At 53.1% G+C, this 23,669-nt stretch overlaps 1 protein-coding gene across 3 annotated transcripts in view; it reads left to right on the forward strand.

Annotated features, from left to right (window-relative positions):
• The window catches only part of LOC135217089 (E3 ubiquitin-protein ligase RBBP6-like), a 181,909-nt gene that overhangs the window by 17,678 nt on the left and 140,562 nt on the right, over positions 1 to 23,669 (forward strand). For all 3 annotated transcript variants that reach the window (XM_064252774.1, XM_064252773.1, XM_064252772.1), the window contains exon 2: positions 6,153 to 6,358. In XM_064252774.1, coding sequence (XP_064108844.1) covers positions 6,178 to 6,358 — 181 coding nt within the window. In that variant the 5' untranslated portion in view covers positions 6,153 to 6,177. The remainder of the gene's footprint in view (positions 1 to 6,152; positions 6,359 to 23,669) is intronic.

The raw sequence follows: 23,669 nt of genomic DNA on the forward strand, positions 1-23,669 counted from the left end.
ACGTGTTTGGATTTGGACCCTCCTCTATTGATGCAATGTACTACCACTGCACTGTCCAAAACTAGTCTTAGATGAGACTTCTTTTGGGAGAAGGAGTCTCTTCAGAGTAAGAAATACTGCCATTGCCTCCAGAAAGTTTATGTGGAGCTGGCGGAATTGAACAGACCAAGTCCCTGAACTTGCTTGAATTGAGAATATCCCCCCCAACCGGACAGGGAGGCATCCGTGGTGAATGGTTAACACGGAAGGGGATATTGAATGGGTACCAATTTGGCAAGATTCTTCGCTTTTTGTCCATGGACGGAGCTGATTGCGAAGGAGGTCTGTGGAATTACTGACAACTTGTCCCGAGATTTGACGTTTGCTCTTGATCGCCAAACTCGATTTATATCTTTCAGTCTTGCTTTCAGGAGGATGTCTGTCACTGAGGCAAACTGAAGGGAACCTAGGATTCTTCCTGGTTTCTCCTTGAAGCTTGTTTGCTTTTGAGAAATTGCCTCACAGACTTGGCTATTTCTTTCCTTTTGACCATTGGAATTGACAGATTGTGGGAGGATAAATCCCATTGGATTCCTAGCCACTGAAAACGAGACTCTGGAGTGAGTCTGGATTTCGTTTTGTTTATCTGGAACCCCAGATGTGCCAGAAAATTGTACTACCAGAAATTGTACTACCTTCTTCGTGGCTTTGAGGCATTCCTCGACTGTTGGTGCCCAGATCAACCAATCGTTGAGGTATGCTGTACCATTATCCTTGTGTTCTCAATTGTTGAACTACTCCACTTCTGCTATTTTCGTGAATACCCTGGGGGCTACGTTCAGACCGAAGGGCATCACTTGAATGAGAACGTCTGATTTCCCCTAGTTTGAACGGCCTAGGAATGGACGGAAGTGTCTGGCTATAGGGATATGATAGTATGCGTCTGTAAGATCGATAGAGGTTGTGACGGCCCCACAGGGAAGTAAGGTCCGTACCTGCGAGATGGTGAAGCATTTTGAACTTGTCGCAACGAATTAAAAGAGTTTAGCTTTGACAAGTCTAGATTACCCTTCTTTTTGTTGAGCCTTTCTTTGGCACGCTGAACAAGCGACCTTGAAATTTTAGATGCTTGACTCTCGCAATAGCTCCTTTCTGAAGGAGTTCCTCCGCATAATCTGTCGACTCCTTGATGGTATCTGATAGAATGATTTGTTTGGAGGAGGATCTTTGATCCAACTCCAACCCAATCCTTTGGACACAATGCTCTGTGCCCATTTGCTGAACCCCCACCTGTGACGGAAGAGGAACAACCTCCCTCCTACCTGGGGAGCCTCACTGTTGTTGAGCGGGTTGACCTCCGCGCCCTCCTCTGAAGTGCTTGCCTCTTGCAGCTCTTCCTGTGCCTCGTTGGCGAAAGTGACCTCTCGCTCTGCTCCCCTAGAAAACTGTTGAAGGTTGGGTAGGCCTGGCTTTCATACATCGAGTTGAAAGCTGGCGAGACGGTGTATGAGTCGAGGGTTGATTCTGAGGAGACAACAGGAGAATGGGCTGTGTCTGCTTAGAAGTCAAAGGCTTGTCCCTGTTGTGTAACTGGGACGGCTTGGACGAATGTTGTTGTTGCTGCTGTTTTTGATAGGGTTGGAATCTCCTACCAGTTTTCTTCAATTTCTTACCAGCAGCAGGGCGCTCTCTTGCACTCTCTTCTTCCTCTTGGAAGAGAGGCCCCATCGGCTCTAAGGCTCTGGTTAAGCCTAGCAGCCTCGTGATGTACCTCATTCACAGAGGCTTCTGGGAAGAGGTCGCATCCCCACATGCTGGAAGCTAGAAGTCTATTAGGCTCATGCCTAATAGTTGCCTCCTGCAAAACATGCTTCGGCAGTTCCTTCTGGCTGAGAAGAAGTCAAAGGCATCAGCTTGAACCGACTGGAGCTGGGATTTAGCCAGTATTTTAAAAAAGCGGTTCCGTAGCATAGGAAAGGGCAGCCATCTCCGTAATGATAAGGGAGTTAAGAGATCTCCCAAATCTTGTGCGCTCGAATTCATTCTGCCTGAATAAGGCTATCAGGCAGTCTCGGGAGCTTCTCGCCAAACTGATCCATCGCACAGTTGGAAAGTTGCTTCTACTATCTTAGTAGCAAATGGAAGAGAAGCCTCCTCCTCCGTAGCGAAGATAGTGAAGGGGCTCTTGAATGCCTGGAGTTTGGTATTGGTACAATCCCAATCCTCCAGGCAGTGAACCCATTCCCTCTGTGCGTGATCCCTACTATACAGCACAGTCTCTCTAGAGATCTTATCCTCTCTATTGAGAGCAGTTACCGTAAGCCTAGCATACCCTATGAAAGGCTGAGTCAGTCCGGGAGGGTAGAATTCGAAGTCCTCAATCCTTCTTGTTCCACACTCCGGAATGGAATCATGCCATCCTTGAAGGGGCATAAGCTGCCACCCTCCAGGGGTTATCCATAGAGAAGGCTGGTAGGGATTCATAAGGAGGTAGCTGTAGGAGACCAGTACCTGCCACAGGGGAGCTCGCCTGAGGGGCCTGAGTGAAGCCAGCGAAGCGGTCATCATGCTCCCTAACTCGGTTAGAGAGGTCTTGTATCGATTGACCAGATTGGTTGATCGTACTGGACAGTTGAGCAAACATTTGCTCAAACCTAGTACCGAGAGAGCCAACCATCTCTCCCACTTGTTGCAACACTCCTGCTGAGAAAGTGGTGGGATCAAAAGAGCTAGGTCCCGCCACCCCAACAGGAGTTACCGGAGTAGATCCGGTAGATGCCGGAGAAGGCATTGGCTCGGCAGGAGCGCGGGCCTTCTCCTTAGAAGCCTTGCTTCTTGAGCTCTTTGAATGGGAAGAGCTAGGCTTCGCTTTCACCGCATCGGCGTAGGATGTCGTAGACTTCCTAGCCGAAGAAGACGACGACTTCTTAGAAGTCGTCTTATGGAGTGTCTTCTGTTCTCTCTGTCCCTTCACCTTCGGGGGTACAGAGAGAGCGGGTGAACAAGAAGGGATCTCAGATCCCGTGAAGCCTTGAAAAGAAGAAGAAGAAGGAACAGGGGAAGAAGATCCAGGAGCGCACAAGGGTAGACCTTGAGCGCCCGAAACACCTACCTCAACCAACAAATCCTCCGCACCTACCGCCATAGGCTCAAGATTAAGGTCCAGGTTAGCTACATCTGGGACCGGCTCCTGCGTCGAGACGGACCCAAACGCCTGCTGCACCTCCTGCTGAATGGAAGCTATGAGTGGGGCTGCCGAGATGGGGTCCATGTACCTCGTCGCCTTGCCTCCGGGGAAGATCTGGATGGCCAGCTTCTTATCTAACATGTAAGGCTGGCCCTTGGCGGCGTTCTTCCCGAAGCCGCCTACCCAAGCTTTCAGGTTTGCTAGGGCGACTTCTTTCACGGCGGCAGCCTGTAAGAGAAGGCGATATGAAGCTTCTAGCGGGGGAGATACGGTTTAAAGGAGCTTAAAACTAAGGGTAAAATCATTGATAACAGGAAAAATGTCCAGGATGTTAACTTACCCCACCCAAAAGCTGACTCACGAGGTCATAGCAGATGGTGCATGCCTCAGGGTGCCAAACAATCATCCCGTTGTGGGTAGTGGCACACGGGGCGTGGGTCCTACACTCTTCATGGGCGCAGGGGTCATACAACACAGCGTTACAACCTGGAACCTGGCAGTTGGTAGCCTGTAAGTGGAGAGATACATGAGTATCAGAGTGCACACTTACAGCCTAACATGGACTCCGCTGCATGACGGAGCATGTAAGTTAGATTAAACTAGTGCTCCGCCGCAACACGTGTGGTTAGCTAGGCGGTTGGTGGGGGTCTGAGGCTTACGCCGGAGACAGGAAAAAGGTTCCAACCAGGAGTGGTGAGGGGCCATGAAACCAAGACGGAGAACGACGGAGATAGTACATAAAACTAAAAACCAATAGTCATCGTATCAGTAAGGGTATATCCATATAGAATGAGGTATAACTCTTTCCGTCTACTAGAGGAGTGCCCGGGTAAGGAGCGAGCTCTCCTCCGGTAGCGAAAACCAGGATATAGTAGGCAAGCAATATAGACCACTAGTAAATTCCCACCCCCCCCGCCGCTGGCGGAGCCAGGTGGACCTATAACCGAAGGGGCTCCCGGCTTCAGCGGGGGCTCCGTCCGTTAAGGTAGGGGAAGGGTTGGGAATGGGGAAAACAGGGGGGGGAATCCCGGCGTGAACACGGCGGACGAGAGAGAGAGGGGGGTGGCCTACCCCCCCCGTCCCTACTACTACCCGCCAGGTAACCCGGTACCCGAGACAAGTGGTCGCCCTAGCCCCCAGCTGGTATAGAACTCCTGGCCCCCTCGGAGGGAGAGGGAGGTAGGCTACAGTGGTTGTCATGACAACCAAGGAGATCCACCAGACCCCTCCCTACCACACGGTAGGGAGGGAAGGGGGAGGGTAAGGTGCCTAATGGGACACATGATCGTAGGTGGCCTAGGACGCGATAGCAACACAACCACAGAGGGCCACGTGAACCAGACTGTACCAACACATGGCACAAGGCACCTAGGCTAGCCTAGTAACCTAAATAACACTGATAATAAATAAATACATCGTAAAAGATAGAAGAGACACTTGAGTAAAAGAGAAAGAAGCCCAGGAGGAGGCGAACTGATCCGAAGAACAGTCGACTACTCGGAGCCAGCAGTAGCCGATATGAATGAAGAGCAAGAGCTGGGATGCTGGGCCAGAAAAACACAGTACGTATAGCCCTAAATACCAAACTAAGAGATAAAAGGTAAAAGGGATGGGCTGTGTCCTAACTCTAAATGCGATGTAATAAAACGATGAACGTAAATATAGAGCCCATAAGCATAAGATGTCCCAGTATGGAAGACCGGGAAATCTTAACAACACGAGGCGGCACAAGGCCGCCACGAGTCAACCGGGAGACCGTATATGACCTAAAAAACGGAAAATACTGGTCCCTGGAAGACTGGAATACCAAAAATTATTACTTATGAGGCACTTAACTTAGCCGAAGCGATTGCAGCACGTTCCATCGTAGAGAAAGATAAATCCAAGCGAAAACAACACGAGTGAAAAAAGATGCAACTAGCGTTGTCGAGCTAATAATTAAGGATGACCGCTAGGGGCGCTGCTCTCTGCGTGGCGTCAGTAGTAGTAGTAGTAGCGGTCGCATCACCCTTTAGTATCAGCTCTCTCAGGTGGGGATTTTATGTTGGAAGGTCTAAATGGTAAATGACTCATGGTAGTGATCCCACTCACCCCTATTTCCATACCGACACTTCTTTTATAGAGTGAGCGAGTCAGTTTTACTGACATTTTCTTGATTTTATTTTTTCTCTGGTAATTTTAGGATAATTTTACCTAGAAATAATGAACTTAAGGATATTTCATAGGCCGACACGAGCTGAGCCCAGAAATGTTATTGTAAGTATACAATAATGTTTTGTACATACTTACCTGGCAGATATATACGATTGATGGCCCGCCCAGCCTCCCCTCAGGAGACAGGTGGAAGAGAAAATCTGGCTGGAAAGGGAGATTGGTTCATACAACCGCCACCCAGCGGCGGGTAAGGTAGATCACCTGACCTACCTGTCGCGTGTGCCGCGAGTTTTGAATAACATACTTCATCAAAACTAGAATACAGTGGACCTCTGCCTGTTTTTGGTTCTGGATTCACAGCTTCACCTATTTGCAGATTTTCCTGTGGAACATATATCCACATTATTCAAGTAAAATGAGCCTATTCATGGAATTTTTCTTAGAAAAATATTCACAGATTGCGTACTGTATTTTAATATTTTTTTTACTAAATACATTTTTCATGGTAAAACTATTAAAATTACTCAGGTACAAGCAGTTTTAGATGGGTTTTTTGGTGTTTGAACTTTCAAAATAGGAAGTTATAAGCATTTTTAGAGGGGTCTCAAGTATTTCTGGATTTTAGCTATTTCCTTGGGGTTGTGGTACACATTCCCTGCGAATCACGGGATTCGACTGTATGTCATGTTTAATTACAACGGTTTGTATCTTTTACACATGAAAATAAAGAAAAATTGTATACTACATAGTACTGTATATTTTGGTAAACTACTGATGCTTATAAGGTAGTACAGAATTTATGATAAGGTGCTAATAGAATTTTTTATTTTAGGTTATACCGAACTTTATTGTGAAAAATGTCTGACAGTGACGATGATAGGCCTATACCATCCATGGTGTCTGCTGATAGTTCTGATGATGATGGCCCCAGTACAAGTTGGGGCTTGAAGCGAAGGAGTAAGTGCGCAATAATATCAGATTCAGAGAATGATGACGATGATGACGACGACGATGACTTAGAAGAGGAAGTAGTTAAAGGTATGTATTTTAAGTTCCAAGTTGAACATTGTTGGCTCTATATATCTGTAAGAGAAAGATTTCCAGACCCTCTGATCTGCCAAATTTTACAATTGTTCCGACGCGGAATACAAACCTTTCGGTCCTTTTACAATAGGAAGGTAACTAGCGGCAGCTGGATGGTCGTAAGCTTTCGAACAAGGGAGTTCGGTAGTTAGCTGCTTGTCCGACAGTGCGCGCGCCGCGCGACTGGGAGGTGATGAACCACTTTTGCTTTCAGCCTGCTGGCGTGTGGACGTGTTTATCATCGCTCTGCCCGCTTCATCGTCGTTTGCCTTTCGTATAGTAGTTGTTTTCTCTTCTGTTTGCATTGTGAAACTGAAGATTGTAAGTACAATTATCCATTTGTTCCGATACGTAATACAAAACCCTCGGTCCTTTAACAATAGGAAGTAGCTAAGCGGCAGCTGGAACGGTCGTAAGCTTCGAACAAGGGGAGAACGGTAGTTAACTGCTTGTCCGATCGTCGCGCGCCGCGCGACTGGGAGGTAAACAAATCACTTTTGCTTTCGGCCGTGTGTGGGTAAGGACGTGTTCGCCATCGCTCTGCCCGCTTTGTCGTTTGCTTCAACCTTGAGTATTTGTTTTTTTTCTCTTTCTGTATATCAGGAGTGATTGTAAGTACTTTTCTCAATTCTATTATTCTTGCAATGAGTGAATTGGAAGAGATGGAAATATCACCGCGCCCTCCAGTCGCCCGTAGAGTGTGTCCCGGGCTGGAGGGGCGTAAATGTGGAGGGTTCAGGTCATTTGTTGAGGTGGACCCCCACGAGGTTTGTTCTCGTTGTAGGGGGCGAGAATGCTCCCGCAACGAACCATGTGTGGTTTGTATGAATTGGTCCGAGGCGCAGTGGGTGCTGTACGAGGGCAGGAAGAGACTTAGGCCGGCCAAGAAGTCATCGGAAAGTCCAGTGACTCCTTTGGTGACGGACACTTCGTCCTCTTTCCTGCCTCCCGGCCAGCCCCCACGTTTCGCGCCTTCCCCTGCGGGGGGGGGGCGGGGGGGGTAGCGAGTCCTTTTCCTCGCCTCGATCCGTCGAGTGTGGAGGAGGGGCGCCCGCTACCCGGACGTACAGCTGTACTCGGGGTCTTCCGTCCGCTCTGGGGGGGTGTTTCGCCCCCCAGGCGCGGGAAGCCCCTCCAACTAACCCGACTATTGTCTCCGCAGGTGTGCCATCAGCGAAGGACGACTTGGGACAGGTGTGGGAGTCGCTGGGACTGCAGGGAGTGCCCAGCATCCAGGGGTTGCTCCAGCGGTTGGCGGGGTCGGCTGTGGTCACTCATGGTGCGGTGACCACAACTACCACCACAATAACGACACCAGCGTATGAGATGCCACCACATCTGGTATATACGCCCCATATAATGTCGGTGACACCCACGGTGGCTATACAAAAAACCAATTGCTGCCGTACCAAGGAGGACGGTGCCACCACCACCTGGATTTTTTCCTTTGCCGACCCGGACTTCCGCTGCCCAAAGAGTACCCCCCTGGACCTGCCACCAGTGCCACGGATGTCGGTAACTGCAGACAGGACGCCTGGCTCTCCCGTGGTACTGCCCGTGCCTGCCGTTACCTGCTGCTGTTCCAGCTACTCTTTCTATTTCAGATCGGCCTGCACTTTCCCTTTCAGATGTTCCTGCCGTTCCTTGCTTGTTCCCGGACCTGTTCCTGTCGTTCCTGCTGCTGGTGTTGCTGTCACAGGCTCAGGTCTTTCCGGACAGGTGCAGTCGGGCCCTGTTGCTTCGGCAACTGCCCCGGCTCCCTCCTGGATGGAAGACCTGACGTCTGTTCTGCGGAGCCTGGCGAAGAAGAAGAGGAAGAAGGTGTCGTCGTCGTCTTCATCGTCTTCTTCGTCGTCTGCTGCCTCTCCTTCCCCTTCGACTTCTAAGGCTAAACAGCCGAAGAAGAAAAGAAGCTGCCTCCTCCCCCCCTAAGAAGACTCCTTCGGGATCTTCTAAGGGCGACTCGTCAGGCGAGTTGGGGAGTTCTTCTGCTGGTCCTCCTGTTCCTTCGGGAACGGGGCCCGTCGCTTCTTCTGCAAAGAAGAAGTCGACGGGGACCAGAGGTGCACCAGCCTCGGCTGGTGCGTCCTCACCTGGTGCTAGCGGTTCTGCCGCTAAACCAGGTTCCGTCTCGGCCGCTCGCGTTCGCGAGAAGCACCGAGGTGGACGCTCTTCCAAAGAGGACCGTCCAGCCAAAGTTTTGACGCCCGAGCTTGCTCGCCGTCAAGACAGCGGCGCGGAGCAGAAGACTGGCGAGAGTCGTGCACGCGACTCTCGCCAGGCCAGTGGACGCTCTCGCAGCGATCAACTGGCTGCTCGGGCTGACGTGACGGTCGCTGACCGGCCACGGGTTGAGGCGAGGAAGGAGTCCCCACGGCCGCGGGTACCAGCCACGGCTGGTACCAGCGGTTTGACGCGCCGAGAGGACGCTGGCCGGTCTCGACGCGAAAGGGAGCCTAGCAGGTCACCCGTCCGCCGCTCCCGATGGGACCGGGCGGAGACGGTGACCAGCGGCAGCTCGCCTGACGCTAGAGATCGGTCTCGACGTTCTCAGCCGAGCCAATCGCCCCAGGCGAGCGGCAAGGCTAGGCCTGCTGCTCGACCGTCACCGCGGGTTTGACGATCAGCAACAGCCCTCCAGCACGCTGGTCCGGCCAGCGAGCGAGGGGGGGAGCGTCAGGTCTGCCTCTCCTGTACCTTCAACCTCCTCGGGCTATACCGGGAGGAGCGAGGTACCAAGGAGCGATCACGAGAGGTGCGCCGCGGCTGACCCAGCTATGACGCCGTGCGGCTCAGGCACGGTCTTAGGACCGACCAGAACGTACGCGCAAGTAGTTGGAGGCGACCGTATCAGGGGTCTGTCGCTGTTCCTCCTTCTGAAGGAGGAGTATCGAGGGATATGCTCTTGTTGGAGGGACTGGACGGTCCTACTCCACAAGACGCTGTGACGCCTGAGATACAGAGGAACTTCGCAGAGGTCATTAAGTTGATGCGTCTACATAATGACCTTGCGGAAGGATCGCCGCTACCACCAGCAGAGCCCACGTCCTGGCTCGAGTCATTTTGGGGTCCCAAGAGGGAACCCAAAATGATGATGGGGTTGCCACGATCGGAGCTTGCGGACTCGGTCCTGGATCAGGTGGAGAATCTCGTCTCCGGACGGGAGGACTCGCTAAAATCCGGACGGTCCTCTAAGCTGCTTCCTCCTCCTCTACAGCCGGCAGAGGCGATTTTTACGTGCCATCTGAGACCCGATATTGCCGAAACAGGTTAACCCGGAGTTAGCGAGGCTGACTCCAGGTGTGTCCCTGCAGCAGCTCCTGTCGGAGAACTTATGGTTCTCGCAGGCAGGAGGCACTTGCCCTGGAATCTACCGCTATGGCAGCATTCCAGGCAGTTTCCTGGTTGGATTTGTGGTCCCTCACAATATCCAAAGTAGCGGCCGGCTCTGGGAGTTCTGCTCTCGAAGACGACGCTTCTTTCAGGAGACTGTGCCAGTCTGGAGGAAGAGCAATCTCTTACCTCGCCCATCAGACTGCTAACCTGTGGGCCAACTTGGTTCTTCGACGTAGGGACGCAGTCCTTACCCGAGTGACCAAGGGGGCCGGGCCGTGAAGCGGCACTCGGGCTACGAAATGGACCTCTTAGGAGTTCCCCAGCTCTCTTTCCTGGAGAGATGGTGGAACGCTGCGGTGGAACGGCGGCGCACTGACGAGAGTGACCGCTTAGTCCACCAGGCAGTCTCGAAGGTTTCTGGGCAACCTCGAGTAACTGCGGCCAAACCAGAGCTTGGCTAGCGCTTCCACGGCGGCGAAGACGGTTTGCACCGTCCAACCCCACCCCGTGCGAAGACTCCAGCTGTTTCAACTTCTGCTAGGGGAGGCCGAAACCAAATCAGCCCTCCTCCCAGCCCTCCTTTCCCCGAGGAGGTGCTGGAAATGGAAGAAGTCGAAACGAGGAGGGAAACGCTAGGGACGGCGTTCCCCCTCACCTGCTGCCGGAAGTGGGGGGGTGCCTGGCGAGCCATTGGGCGACTTGGCAGCGCTACGGCGCCGAGAACTGGATAGTAGATGTCCTTCGGGAGGGATATATACTACCCTTCGAGTCTCGGCCCCCCTCATCTCCAAACCGGTCCATCTACAGACCTATGTCCGGGGATCAACAAAGGACAACGCTCTTCGACAGGAGATCAAGACCATGCTGGCGAAACGAGCTGTAGAAATCGTGGAGGACCAGTCACCGGGCTTTTACAGCCGCCTCTTCCTAGTGGAGAAGGCATCGGGGGGAGGGCTGGCGCCCGGTGATAGACCTCTCTCCCCTGAACCGCTTCGTTCGCACGACGCGGTTCACGATGGAGTCGGCACGCTCAGTGCTCGACTCGATCAGGGGGAAAACGATTTCATGCTTTCGGTGGACCTGAAGGACGCGTATTTTCAAATACCCATCCATCAGGCCTCCAGAAAGTACCTCCGCTTCATCTTCGACGGGACGTGTACCAATTCAGGGCACTTTTGTTTGTCTCGGTTCTAATCAACCGCCCCACAGGTGTTCACGCGACGTGTTCACTCTGGTGTCGGCTTGGGCCATTCGAACGGGATACGTCTTCTGAGGTATCTCGACGATTGGCTGGTCCTGGCGAGCTCCCGCTCGCAGTTTGCTACAGGACAGAGATCGACTCCTCAAGTTTTGTCGCGATCTGGGGATCGTGATAAACTACGAGAAGTCCGATCTCGAACCCAAGCAGAAGATGAAGTACCTGGGTATGCTGATAGATACGGTAGCAGGGCAAGTCTTTCCCATTCCCGCAGACTTGCGTATCAGCAAATTCAGGCAGGCAGCCGGCCGGTTCCTGTCGCGGCAGGAACAGGCAGCACAGCAATGGCAAGTCGTGATCGGCCATCTGTCGTCACTCGAGAAGTTAGTCCCTCACGGGCGTCTTCACCTGCGGTCTCTCCAGTGGAGGCTAAGGGAGAGTTGGTCTCAGGCCAGGGATCCTCCTTACTTTCCCGTGGCTATCACGGACAAGGTGAGGCAGGACCTAGCCTGGTGGCTCGACGACAAGAACCTCTTAAGAGGAGTGCCTATACGCACTCCCCCCCCCCGGAGATGCTTCTGTTCTCAGACGCATCGACCGAGGGATGGGGCGCACACCTGGAGGAGTTGCTGACTGCAGGTGTGTGGGACCATCACGAAAAGCACCTTCACATCAATGTCCTGGAAACTCAAGGCGGCGTTCAACGCTCTCCAAGAGTTTCGGGACCGCTTGGTGGGACACTCAGTGGTGTTGATGTGCGACAACACCACAGTAGTGGCATATGTCAACAGCATGGGGGGCTAAGTGTCTCTTCCGCTCCATTCAGTTTGGACAGTGCCAGGTGCACAGGTGGGCCTACGGCTTTCACTCGATAAGAGCTGTCCAGCCAACGCTACATTCCAGGCAAGAAGAATGTAGTAGCAGACAAGCCTTCAGCCGTCGGGATCAGGTGATAAGGACGCGAATGGGTCCTCTACAAACCAATTATTGTGGCGGAAAGGCTCTTTCAACCTTTGGTGGGGGGCGACCGGCGGGATCGTAGACCTTTGTTCCCGCCACCCGGCACAACAAGGTAAAAACTTCATGGTTTTTCTTTTTCAGCTTGGTGCGGACCCATGGGCAGCTGCAAGGGGAGGGACGCTCATCCAACTACCCCCTGGGACCAACCTCTTCGCTTACGCCTTTCCGTCCCTTCTGTCCTGATTTCGGAAAGTGATCAGTCCGAGCGCTGGTCACTCCCAACCATCTCAGAAATGATCCTGGGTTGGCTCCCAAACGACCTCAATCCGTTTGGTATCCGGAACCTGCCTGGCTCGTTCTTGCGGACGCTCCGAGAGAACTACCCACCTGGCACAACCTTCTAGCCCAGCCACACGTAGAACGGTAAACCACCACGCAGTCCAGTCCCTTCAACTTCAACGGCTGGCTGTTTATCCACCATCTCTTGCGAACGCGAGGCTTTTTCTTGTAAGCGCATCAACAGAGATTGGCTGGACACGTCAGACAGTCCTCTGCAGCTAGTGTACCGAGGGCGAATGGGCCGTCTTCTGTGGTTGGTGGTCCGTAGACGGGGTTTCTTTGTCTCCTCTCGAGAGCCAACTCTTCAGCAGGTATCGGATTTCCCCTCGGTTTGTTTTTCCTTCGCCTGAGAGAAGCTCCTCTCAGTACCCCACAGTTTAAAGGATATAGAGCAGGCACTGGGCGCTCGTCCTAAAACTGAGGGGAACTGGACATCTCCGAATTCGTTCGGAGATATCCCTTGCCTAATGAGGAGCTTTCGAAAGGTCTTGCCCAACCCAGGGAACTCAGGCCCCCTGCGTGGGATTTGTGACCTCTCGTACTTAGGAGTTTTTGACTCGAAAGACCCTTCGAGCCACTCCCGAGAGTCGTCAGACATGGATCTGACCCTCAAGACCCTCTTGTTGCTGGCCCCTGGCAGTCGGCGAAGAGAGTAGGGGAACTACATTGGCCTTTCTTGTGATGTTAAACATACCAGAGGCTGGGATCTGTGACGCTTCGATTTCGTCCCGAACTTCGTAGCTAAGACCTCAGAAATCCGTCGATCCCCTGACCGACAGGTTCGAGTCTTTCACAGATCCCCTCCCTCCTTGGGACCTTCAACCGATAATGATGGCGGATGGAGATGCTGCTTTGTCCTGTGAGGGCGCTAACGGCGCTATCTGAACGAGAACGTCGACATCTCCAGGCCTGAGTGTCCGACGCCTCGTTCGTTAGCACTGGGGTTGTTACCAAGAAAGAAGAATCCTCCAAGAACAACGCTTTCTTTTTCTGGCTACGGTGAGGTGTCAGGATAGCGTACGGAATCTGATGGTAAGCCTACGACAATCCGTACGCTCCCTATCCGAACCGCGAGGCCCACGAAGTCAGAGGTTATCGGACCCTCCTTAGCTTACGTTGCCCGTAACGAACTTCTCCGTGGCGCAGGTCCTGAAGGCAGGTTGTTCTGGCCAACCAGACCAACCTTACACGTTCCTTTCTACCTTCGGGATATTGCCCACAAGTCCTTGGATACTTTTTCCTTGGGACCTGTGGTGGCTGGCTCAACACGTTTGTGGTAAGCTTAACCCCAGCACCCACGAGCAGGGCAGAACATGCCATCGATTCCTTGGTATGACTGGGAGAATGCCATGTGTGAATGAGAGAGGTACTGGCTTCTCTTCACCATCGTTTTTCTACCTCTACCGGTGGGGCAGAGGGATACCGGTCGTTACCTTGCTGGAAAAGGAAAGTCAGATGCTGGTAGCTATTCAACAATCGCCTCCTCCTATCCTCTTTAACTAGAAGATAGGCGTAAAATATCCCACCACTTCTAATTCCTCCAACAAGGGGGAAAGAATTGGATGGCCGAACATGAGACAAAGAAACCCTTAACTTTACATTTGCTCATGTAAGGGAAACAAAGTTCTTACAATGCTGGTACCGAAGTAGATACGCTTGCCATCTCTCTTAGTACTCGGCCCATAGGGTCTGACCATTGATCCTGCGGGTGCACACCCCGCTCATCGGACAGAGGCTTGGATCCCTCCCTCGCATCTTATGACCAGGGCAGGGGCATTCCCAGGGATGGAACGAACACCAGTTCTGTTTCATGCAAAAAGACTCAAGATTCCCTCCCCACCAAGAATCAGTCTTCCTATTGTTTAAACAGGACCGGGGAGGTTTTGTATTACGTATCGGAACAAACATGACAATTTGTCGAAAATTGGCATTTTTCCTAACTATAACAAACCTGAGGTCCATTTAACATAAAGTCCCTCCTCATGCCACCCCGCACCTCACTCTGCGTATTTTGCCATTGGGGGCCAAAAGCAAAAAGTGATTTGGTTTACCCCCTCCCAATTCGGCGCGGGCGCGCGACGATCGGACAAGCAGTTTAACTCCTTTCGTTCTCCCCTTGTTCGAAGCTTACGGCCGTTCCAGCCTGCCGCTTAGCTACTTCCTATTGGTTTTAAGGACCTCAGGTTTTGTATAGTAAGGGAAATTACTTCCTATTGTTAAAGGCTCTCGTTTGTAAAAATAGTTAGGAAAAATGCAATTTTCGAAAAACAAATTGTCATTTTTTCAATTGATTATTGTGAAGTGAATAAGGTATCATGGATTCTCCGCGCCCTCTCCTATTACCCCAATGACTGTGGCCCCACACGGGATTGAAGGGCCGTAAATGCGGGAAATTCCACAGTTTCCCTGAAATTGGTGATCCTCATGTATTTTGTGTGATCCGGATGTCCGAGGGCGGGGAGTGCTCTCCGCGCTGAGCCCTGTGTTAATTTGTGTAAAATTGGTTGGGAGGTTGCATGGTGGGGCTTTGTATTAGTGGGGGTAGGAATAAGCGAAGGCCTGCCAAGGAGTCCGTCGGAAAGCTCTTCCTTGCGAACTCCCTTGGTGACGGAACACCTTCGTCGTTCTTCCTGCCCCTGCTCAGCTCCCCGCGTATGGCAACCTTTCCCTTCGGGGGGGTGGGGGGCTATCCAGGTCCTTCCTCCTCACCCGATCTGATTGTGTGTGGGGATGGGCGCTCGGTTACCCCGACGTTCAAGTTTGTATTTGGGGTCTTCCCGTTCTCGGTTCGGGGGTGGGGGGCCTTCCCCCCCCCCCCCCCCCCCGCATGAGGGGAAAACCACCCCCCTAATCCCCACACCGACTGTTGCCATCCGCAGGTGCTTTCTGTCGCGAGGGAATGACCGTTGGGTTAGGTGTTGGCGGTCTTTTGGGTTTTGCAGGGCGTTGCCTAGTGGTCCATGGGCTTGTCCTCATCAATGGCTGGGTCTGCTGCGGTCACCCATAGTACCGGTGACCACTACAACGACCACCTTGTTCCGACTCCAAGGGTACGCCGCCCCCTCCTCACCTTGGTTATTATTTCACCTCCCGCCTGGTGTCGGTGTTCACCCTACAGCCACTGAGCAGGGGTCCGATCACCTCGTACCGAGGAGGGGCGGGGTGGCCGTAGCCGCCGCCTGCCCAGGTTTGCTGTGTTGCCATGACCAGACTTTCCGCTGCCCTAAAGGCTCGCCCCTCCTGGACCTGGCCGGTCCGGTATCCATGGATGTCGTTATGGGGCTGTTTGCTCCGCCCTCCTGTGGCTACCTGGTGCCGCCCTGCCTGTACTTGCCATAGGCCTGCCGATGCTATTGCTGGCCGTTCCTACCGTTCCTGCTGTTCCCGCAAGGATGTCCACGCCTGCTTGACGTCGTCCCTCGCTCGTGGTGTTGCTTGCCCCAAGACGTTGGTCTGTCCGGACCGGTGCTTGTATCCGGGCCCTGTTGCTTCGGCAACAGCAGCCCCGGCTTCCGGCCCTGGATGGCAAGACTTAATGGTCTGTCCTGACGAAAGCTGACGGAAGAAGAAGGGAAGAAGGAGGGGTAAGTGTCCGTCAGTCGTCTTCATCGTCGTCGTCCATCTGTCGTCGTCATCGTCATCGGCTGCCGCCTCTTCCCCTTTGGACTTCGAAGGCTTCCAACAGCCAGAAGAAAGAAGGGCTGCCCTCCTAATACCTCCTAAAAGAAGTCCGTCCCTTGGGAGCTTGCTCAAGGGCCCGTCCTCACTCATATGGGACGGGGGGTTCTTTCCGCTGGTCCCTCCTGCTGCCTTCGGGAGCGGGGCCTGTCTCCTTATCTAACCGCAAGGCAAGAAGACTACGGGGACCAAAGGGGAGGGTACCGGCTAACAAACCGGTACTTCCTCTCCTGGTGTCAGGGGCTCTGGCTTCCTACGCCAGGTTTCCGTCTCGGCCTCTCGTTTCACAAGCGGTGACCGAAGTTGTAACGGTCCCACCTACCAGTGGGCCGTGCAGCCAAGAACCAGAACCCGCCAGAAGCTCGCTTCGGCGCCATGGTTTCACGGCACGGAGCGGAAGGCTGGTGAGAGCCGCTCAGGTAGAGCTCTCCCACCAGGCCAGCTCCTTCCGCAGCGACCAGCTGGCCACCCGGGTTGAACGGGTTGGACCGGTCCTCTGACCGGCGGCAACGGGCTGAAGGCTGGGAAGAGGTCCCCCCGATCGCCAACGCCGGCCCAGCGGATCGATCGCGCCGTTGAGGACAATCCCACGGTCCTCGACCGTGACAGTGCAGGTCGCCTGACCACCGCGTACCCACAAGGGAATCGGACGGGTTAGGGCAACCAGCAGGAGCTCCTTCTGGACCGCACGAGACTTGGGCCGGCTGTTCTCAGTCCAAGCCGGTTCTTTCCCAAGGGAAACGGTTCGACTAGGCCTGCAGCTTGAATCCCCACCGTGGGTTTGGTGACCGCCTGCCTGGCCCTCCAAGCCCGCTGGGTTTTCTGCCAGTGAGCGGGGGAAGGGAGCGGTCAGGTCGGCCTCTCCTTGTGCCGCTTCCACCTTCCATCCTCTGGTTAGGCCGGGAAGAAGCGAGGCACCGGGGGGGGGGGGGGGGAGGAGTGATCGTGAGGGGCGCACGGTCCCCCCGTTCCACGACGCCGTACGTTGGCCAGGCGACGGTCCTCCGATCGACCAGGTCTGTACGTGCAAGTTGACAAGAAGAGACCGGAGGGGAGGGGTCCTCGTCTGTTCCCCCACTCCTGAAGGGGGAGGAGCTCGGGATGTGCTCTTGTTCGAGGGACTTGATTTTTTTTGGACGGTCCTAACTCCACGAAGATGCAGTGATTCCCGAAGATCCAGAGGAACTTTGCTGAGATTATTGCGCTGATTCTTCAGCACAAACGACCTTGGGAAAGGGATCCGCCGGCTCCCAGACCATCCTGGGCTTCTAGTCGGTTTTGGGGGGCCCGAAGAGGGAACCCAAAACCGACGGTTGGGGTTGCCCGCGTTCTGAGCTTGTCGATTCTGGTTCTGAAACCAGGGTATAGTCTCTCGTCTCCGGACAGGAAGGCCTCTCTCAGGTCAGGCATGGATCTAAGCAAGCTGCTTCCACCTCCCCACTACTGCCGACAGCGTCATTTTCTACGTGCCATTGGAGGACCCAATGACGCCCAAACAGGTGAACCCAAGAGTTAGCTAGGCTAACTCCGGATGTGGTGTCTGGCCAGCAGCTCCTGGTCGGAGAACCTCTGGTTCTTGCAGCAAGAGGCACTAGGCCTGGAATCTACAGCTTATTTGGCAGCTTTTCCAGGCCGTCTCCTGGTTAGACCTAGTGGTCCCTCCCAACAGGGGGTGGTCTAAGGTTGCAGCCAACTACGGGGGAATCTCCCCCAAAGAAGACTTCGGCTTTCAGGAGAATTTTGTTAGTCTGGAGGAAGAGCCATCTCCTTCCTCGCCCATCAACGGCAAACCTGGGGGCCTAACCTCGGTACTGTACTTCGCCATAGGAAGACAGTCCCTTACCTGAGTATCCCTGGGTCCCCCCGGGCGACTTGGGTTTGTGCGGCCGTTGGGCCTACGCAATGGACCGGTACGGGATTCCTTCCTTTTCTCCTTCCTTGGAGAGATGGTGGACGCTTGCGGTAAGATAGACCGGCGCACTGACGCAGTGGACTGTCTGGGTTTCACCAAGGCAGTTTTTCAAAGGTTTTCAACGGCTTCTGGGCGCAGCCTTGAACTGCGGCCAAGCTCAAGAGCCTTGGCTAGCGCTTTCATCGGCTGCTAAGACGATTGCCTCGTCGAAGTCCCAGCCTTCCTTCTCACGGAGGGGGGGGAGGTGCAGGGAACGTGGTGGGGTGCCTGGTCGAGCCATTGGGTAACTTGGCAAGCGCTACGGGTGCCAAGACCATGGATAAAAAAAGTAGATTGTCCATTACGGGAGGGATATCTACTACCCCTTCGAATCTCGGCCACCCCTCATCCTCCACCCGGTCCCATCTGCAGAACATACGCTCCAGATCAACCAAGGACCGGTCATGGCACTGACTGAACAAGGAGAACAATCGAGACCATGCTGAGCCAAACGAGCTTGCTAGAGATCGTCACGGATCAGTCACCCGGGCTTCCTATAGCCGTCTTTTCTTGGTGCAAAATCTATGGGGGGGGGTTGGCTACCCGGTGATAGATCTCTCTCCCCTGAACCGATTTGTTTCGCCAGACTCGGTTTTCAAACTGATGGAGACGGCACATTCCGTGCTCGACTCCATCAGGGGAGAAACGATTTCATGCTTTCAGTGGATTTGAAGGACGCGTATTTCCAGATACCCGTCCATCAATCCTCCAGAAAGTACCTCCACTTCATCCTCGACGGGACGGTGTACCAATTCAGGGCACTTTGCTTCGGTCTCTCAACCGCCCCATAGGTGTTCACGCGAGTGTTCACTCTGGTGTCTGCTTGGGCCCACTCGTCCAGGATACGTCTTCTGAGGTATCTCGACGACTGGTTAGTCCTGGCGAGCTCCCGCTCGCAGTTGCTACAGGACAGGGATCGACTGTGGGAGCTCTGCCGCGATCTGGGGATAGTGGTGAACTTCAAGAAGTCTGATCTCGAGCCCAAGCACAGGATGAAGTACCTGGGTATGCTGATCGACACTAGCAGGGCGAGTCTTCCCCACAGACTCGCGGATCAGCAGATTCAGGGAGGCAGCCGACCGGTTCCTGTCTTGGCAGGAACAGGCAGCTCAGCAATGGCAAGTCGTGATTAGTCACCTGTCGTCACTCGAGAAGTTAGTCCCTCACGGGCGTCTTCACCTGCGGTCTCTTCAGTGGAGACTAAAGGAGAGTTGGTCACAGGCGACGGACCCACCATACTTCCCCTCGTCCCTCACGCTGGAGGTAAGGCAGGACCTAGCCTGGTGGCTCGACGACAGTAACCTCTTAAGAGGAGTGCCTCTCCGCACTCCCCCCCCAGAGATGCTGCTGTTCTCAGACGCATCGAATGAGGGATGGGGCGCACACCTGGAGGAGTTGCTGGCTTCATGAGTGTGGGACGATCACAACAAGCACCTTCACATCAATGTCCTGGAGCTCAAGGCAGCATTCCTCGTTCTCCAAGAGTTCCAGGACCGCTTGGTGGGACACTCAGTGGTGTTGATGTGCGACAACACCATGGTAGTGGCTTACGTCAACAAACATGGGGGCCTAGTGTCTCTCCCATTGTATCAGTTGACGTTGCAGGTGCACGTGTGGGCCGTGGCTCACTCAATAGAGCTGTCAGCCCGCTACATTCCAGGGAAGAGGAATGTAGTAGCAGACAAGCTCAGCCATCGGGATCAGGTGATAGGGACCGAATGGTCCCTACACCAGGACGTGGCAGAAAGGCTCTTCAACCTGTGGGGGTGTCCAGTTGTGGATCTGTTTGCCACCTGGCACAACAGGAAACTTCAAGTTTTATTTTCAGCCTTGCCGGACCCATGGGCAGCTGCAGAGGATGCTCTTCAACACCCTTGGGACAACCTCTTCGTTTACGCCTTTCCCCCGTTCAGCCTGATTCGCAAGGTGATCAGTCGAGTGCTGACCACCCCGAATCTCAGGATGATCCTGGTGGCTCCCAAATGGCCTGAGGCCATTTGGTATCCAGACCTGCTGGCCTGCTTGCAGAAGCACCGAGAGAGATTCCCCATTGGCACAACCTTCTCGCCCAGCCACACGTAGAACGGTACCACCGAGCAGTCCAGTCCCTTACATCTTCACGGCTGGCTGTTATCCACCATCTCTTGCGAACGAGAGGCTTTTCTCGTAGCGCAGCAACAGACATGGCTGGAAACATCAGACTCCTCTGCAGCTGTGTACCAGGGGAAGTGGGCTGTCTTCTGTGGTTGGTGTTGTAGACGGGGTCTATCTCCTCTCAGAGCCACTCTTCAGCAGGTAGCAGATTTCCTCGTTTTTCTTCGCCGAGAAAAGCTCCTCTCAGTCCCCACAGTCAAAGGATATAGAGCCGCCCTGACACAAGTCCTGAAACTGTGAGGGGATTGGACATCTCGAACTCGTTCGAGATCTCCTTGCTTATGAGGAGCTTTGAAAGGTCTTGCCCACCTAGGGAACTCAGGCCCCCTGAGTGGGACGTGACTCTCGTCCTTAGGAGTTTGACTCGAAGACCCTTCGAGCCACTCCGAGAGTCGTCAGACAGGGATCTGACCCTCAAGACCCTCTTCTTGCTGGCCCTGGCATCGGCAAAGAGAGTAAGGGAACTTCATGGTCTTTCCTTCGATGTGAAACATTCCAGGGGATGGGGATCTGTGTCGCTCAATTTCGTCCCGAACTTCGTTGCAAAGACTCAGAAACCGTCGATCCCTGACGACAGGTTCGAGTCTTTCACAATCCCCTCCCTAATGGACTTCACCAACAATGATGCGGATGAGATGCTGCTTTGTCCTGTGAGGGCGCTACGGCGCTATCTGAAGAGAACTCGACACCTCAGGCCTGAGTGCCGACGCATCTTCGTTAGCACCGGGGTGACCGAGAAAGAAGTATCCAAGAACACACTTTCTTTCTGGCTGTGTGAGGTGATCAGGAGAGCGTACGAGGCTGATGGTAGTGAGGACATCCGTACGCTCCGTCCAAGAGCCCACGAAGTCAGGAGCGTTGGTCCTTCCCTTGCGTTCCGCAAGAACTTCTCCGTGGCGCAGGTCCTTAAGGTAGGGGTCTAGGCCAACCAGACTACCTTCACCTCCTTCTACCTTCGGGATATTGCCCACAGGTCCTTGGATACTTTTTCCTTGGGACCCATGGTGGCTGCTCAACACGTTGTGTAGCTAACCCAGACCCTCGCAGGCTGAACAGCATCGAGTCCTGGTGTGACTAAGAATGGATGAGTGAATGAGAGTGTGACTGGCTCCTCTTCCCATCTTTTTCTCCCCCTCTACTTGTGGGCAGAGGGATACGGTCGTCATCATGCTGGATAAGGACGAGATGCAGGTGAGCTATATGACAGAGCCCCATCCTATCCCTTTCACTAGGGATAGGAGCGAATATCCACCACTTCCCCCAACAAGGGGGGGTAAGTGGATGCCAACAAGAGACAAACCCATAACTTTATGTTGCCTCTTGCAAACAGGAACTTGTTCTTGCTTGCTGGTACGAAGAGATACGCTTGCCTCTCTCTTAGTACTTGGTCCAGAGGTCTGACCATTGATCCTGCGGTGCACACTTCGATCAATCTGACAGAGGCTTGGATCCCTCCCTCACTCTTACGACCAGGGAGGCTTCCAAGGTTGGGCAAACACCAGTCTGTTCACAAAAGACTCAGATTCCTCCCACCAAGAAGTGAGTCTTCCTATTGTAAAAGGACCGAAAGGTTTGTATTCCGTGTTGGAACAAATGACAATTTGTCCAAAATTGCATTTTTCCTAACTACAAACCTGAGGTCCTTTTACACATAGTCCCACCTCATGCCACCTCTCACTGCAGTTTTTGCTTGGGCCAAAGCAAAAGGGATTCTTCACCTCTCAGTCTCGCGGCGCGCGCACTGTCGGACAAGCAGTTAACTACCGAACTCCCTTGTTCGAAAGCTTACGACCATTCAGCTGCCGCTAGTTACCTTCCTATTGTAAAAGGACCTCAGGTTTGTATAGTTAGGAAAAATGCAATTTTGGACAAATTGTCATATGCCAATCGTGGATAAGCTGTGGATATGCAAGTATCCTCTAATTTATCATATGCCAGGTTATTAAGTACCATATGTTAGGTTGTAAGTGCAATCTAATCTCTGTAAATTTAGTTTTATATTATTGGAAACTTGTCTCATAAGAACCCCATCAACTACATCATACCTGAATTGCTATTAGGTTAGAGTCAGAATTGCTTAACCTTTTTATGTTTTGAATATGTCAGTGTTGCAATGCAAATTTAATCTCTTGATATCCTGATGATGCCAAATGGTGTCTTTTCTGGAAAAAAAATTAGTTACGTAATGTATATTTTCACATAAGTGACTTACCAAAGTGACTTACCAAAAAACTACAAAGCTGGCACTGCCATTAGTGTAGGTGATAAGGGACCCACCCACTTTCAGGAATACCTGGCACTGCTGAGCTAACTGTCATTAATCTGTATGTCCTTCACACACCAGTAGGAGTGAGACTCCATTTCTTCAGGGAGGAATGGAGCCAAAGGGGAACAGAGCCATGGGTCATACAAGTTCTCTGAGAGGGTTATTGGATACCCTTTCAAGAAGTTCTGATGCTGTCCAATGCTCCCATCACATTGGCAGCATACTTGGAAGGATCAGTGAGAGCTTTGGCCTTAGCTGAAGAAGTAGCATCTCTGATTAAGAAACAAGACTCGGACCCCATAGGTTTTTACAGCAGAGTTTTTGTAGTTCCTAAAGGCGGGATTCCACTGAGGCAACATGTAGCATGCAACTGACTGGCTTTCAACAAGTATGTTGAATGCAGCTTTCAACCAGGAGACATGTTGCCTGCAACAAGGCTACACCATTGTTGAGCAAATACTTTTGCATGGATTTTACAGCATTTGTTTTAATTCTAGTGAATAAAATAAAGCAAATGCTTTTGGTAGTAGCAGATGCATACAGCTGATAATTAAGTTAAAGTAATTGCTTCATTTCCTATGTGTAAAACTTGCTTATGCTTCAAAGCAATAGCTTACAAAATTTTAAGGCAGTTCATGAGGTGCTTGAAGCTCCAGTGAACAACCTCACATGATGGTAGATTTTCTTCAAATTTTTAAAGGGAAAACTCAAAGAAATTGCTGTATAGTGTTATGTAGACCCATCTTTGCCGGTATCTTCATGTGCTCGCTGGAAGAGCAAATGCTTGATTCTAGTCCCCTTAGTTAACATCCAAGAAATCTCCTTCGGGAACTTCTAAGGGCTTGTCTCACTCCGGTGGGACGCGGGGTTCTTCCGCTGGTCCCCCCGCTCCTTCGGGAGCGGGGCCCGTCTCTCCTTCCGCTAGGAAGAAGACGGGGACCAGAGGGGTACTGGCTAACACCGGTACTTCCTCACCTGGTGCTAGGGGTTCTGCCGCTACACCAGGCTCCGGCTTGCCCTCTCATTCGCGAGAGGTACCGAGTGTATGGTCGCCTAGGGGTGACCTTAAAGCCAAAGCTCAGGCTTCCGAGTTCGCTCGGCGCCAGGACCAAGGCACGGAGCGGAAGACTGGCGAGGGTTGCTCAGGTGACTCCTGCCAGGCCAGCGATCCGCAGGTGACCAGGGTTGACGCGACGGTCCCAGACCGGCCGCGGGCTGAGACTAGTAAGAGGTCCCCTCGGTCACCGGAACCAGCCCAGCGGCTCGACGCGCTGTGAGGACAGGCACTGCTCTCACCGCGACAGTGGTCTCTGCAGGTCCCCTGACCGCCACTCCCAGTAGGGGGACCAGCAGCAGCTCCTCTGACGCAAGGGACCGGAGCCGC

The sequence above is a fragment of the Macrobrachium nipponense genome, chromosome 7 (assembly GCF_015104395.2).
Source record: "Macrobrachium nipponense isolate FS-2020 chromosome 7, ASM1510439v2, whole genome shotgun sequence".
NCBI lineage: Eukaryota > Metazoa > Arthropoda > Malacostraca > Decapoda > Palaemonidae > Macrobrachium > Macrobrachium nipponense.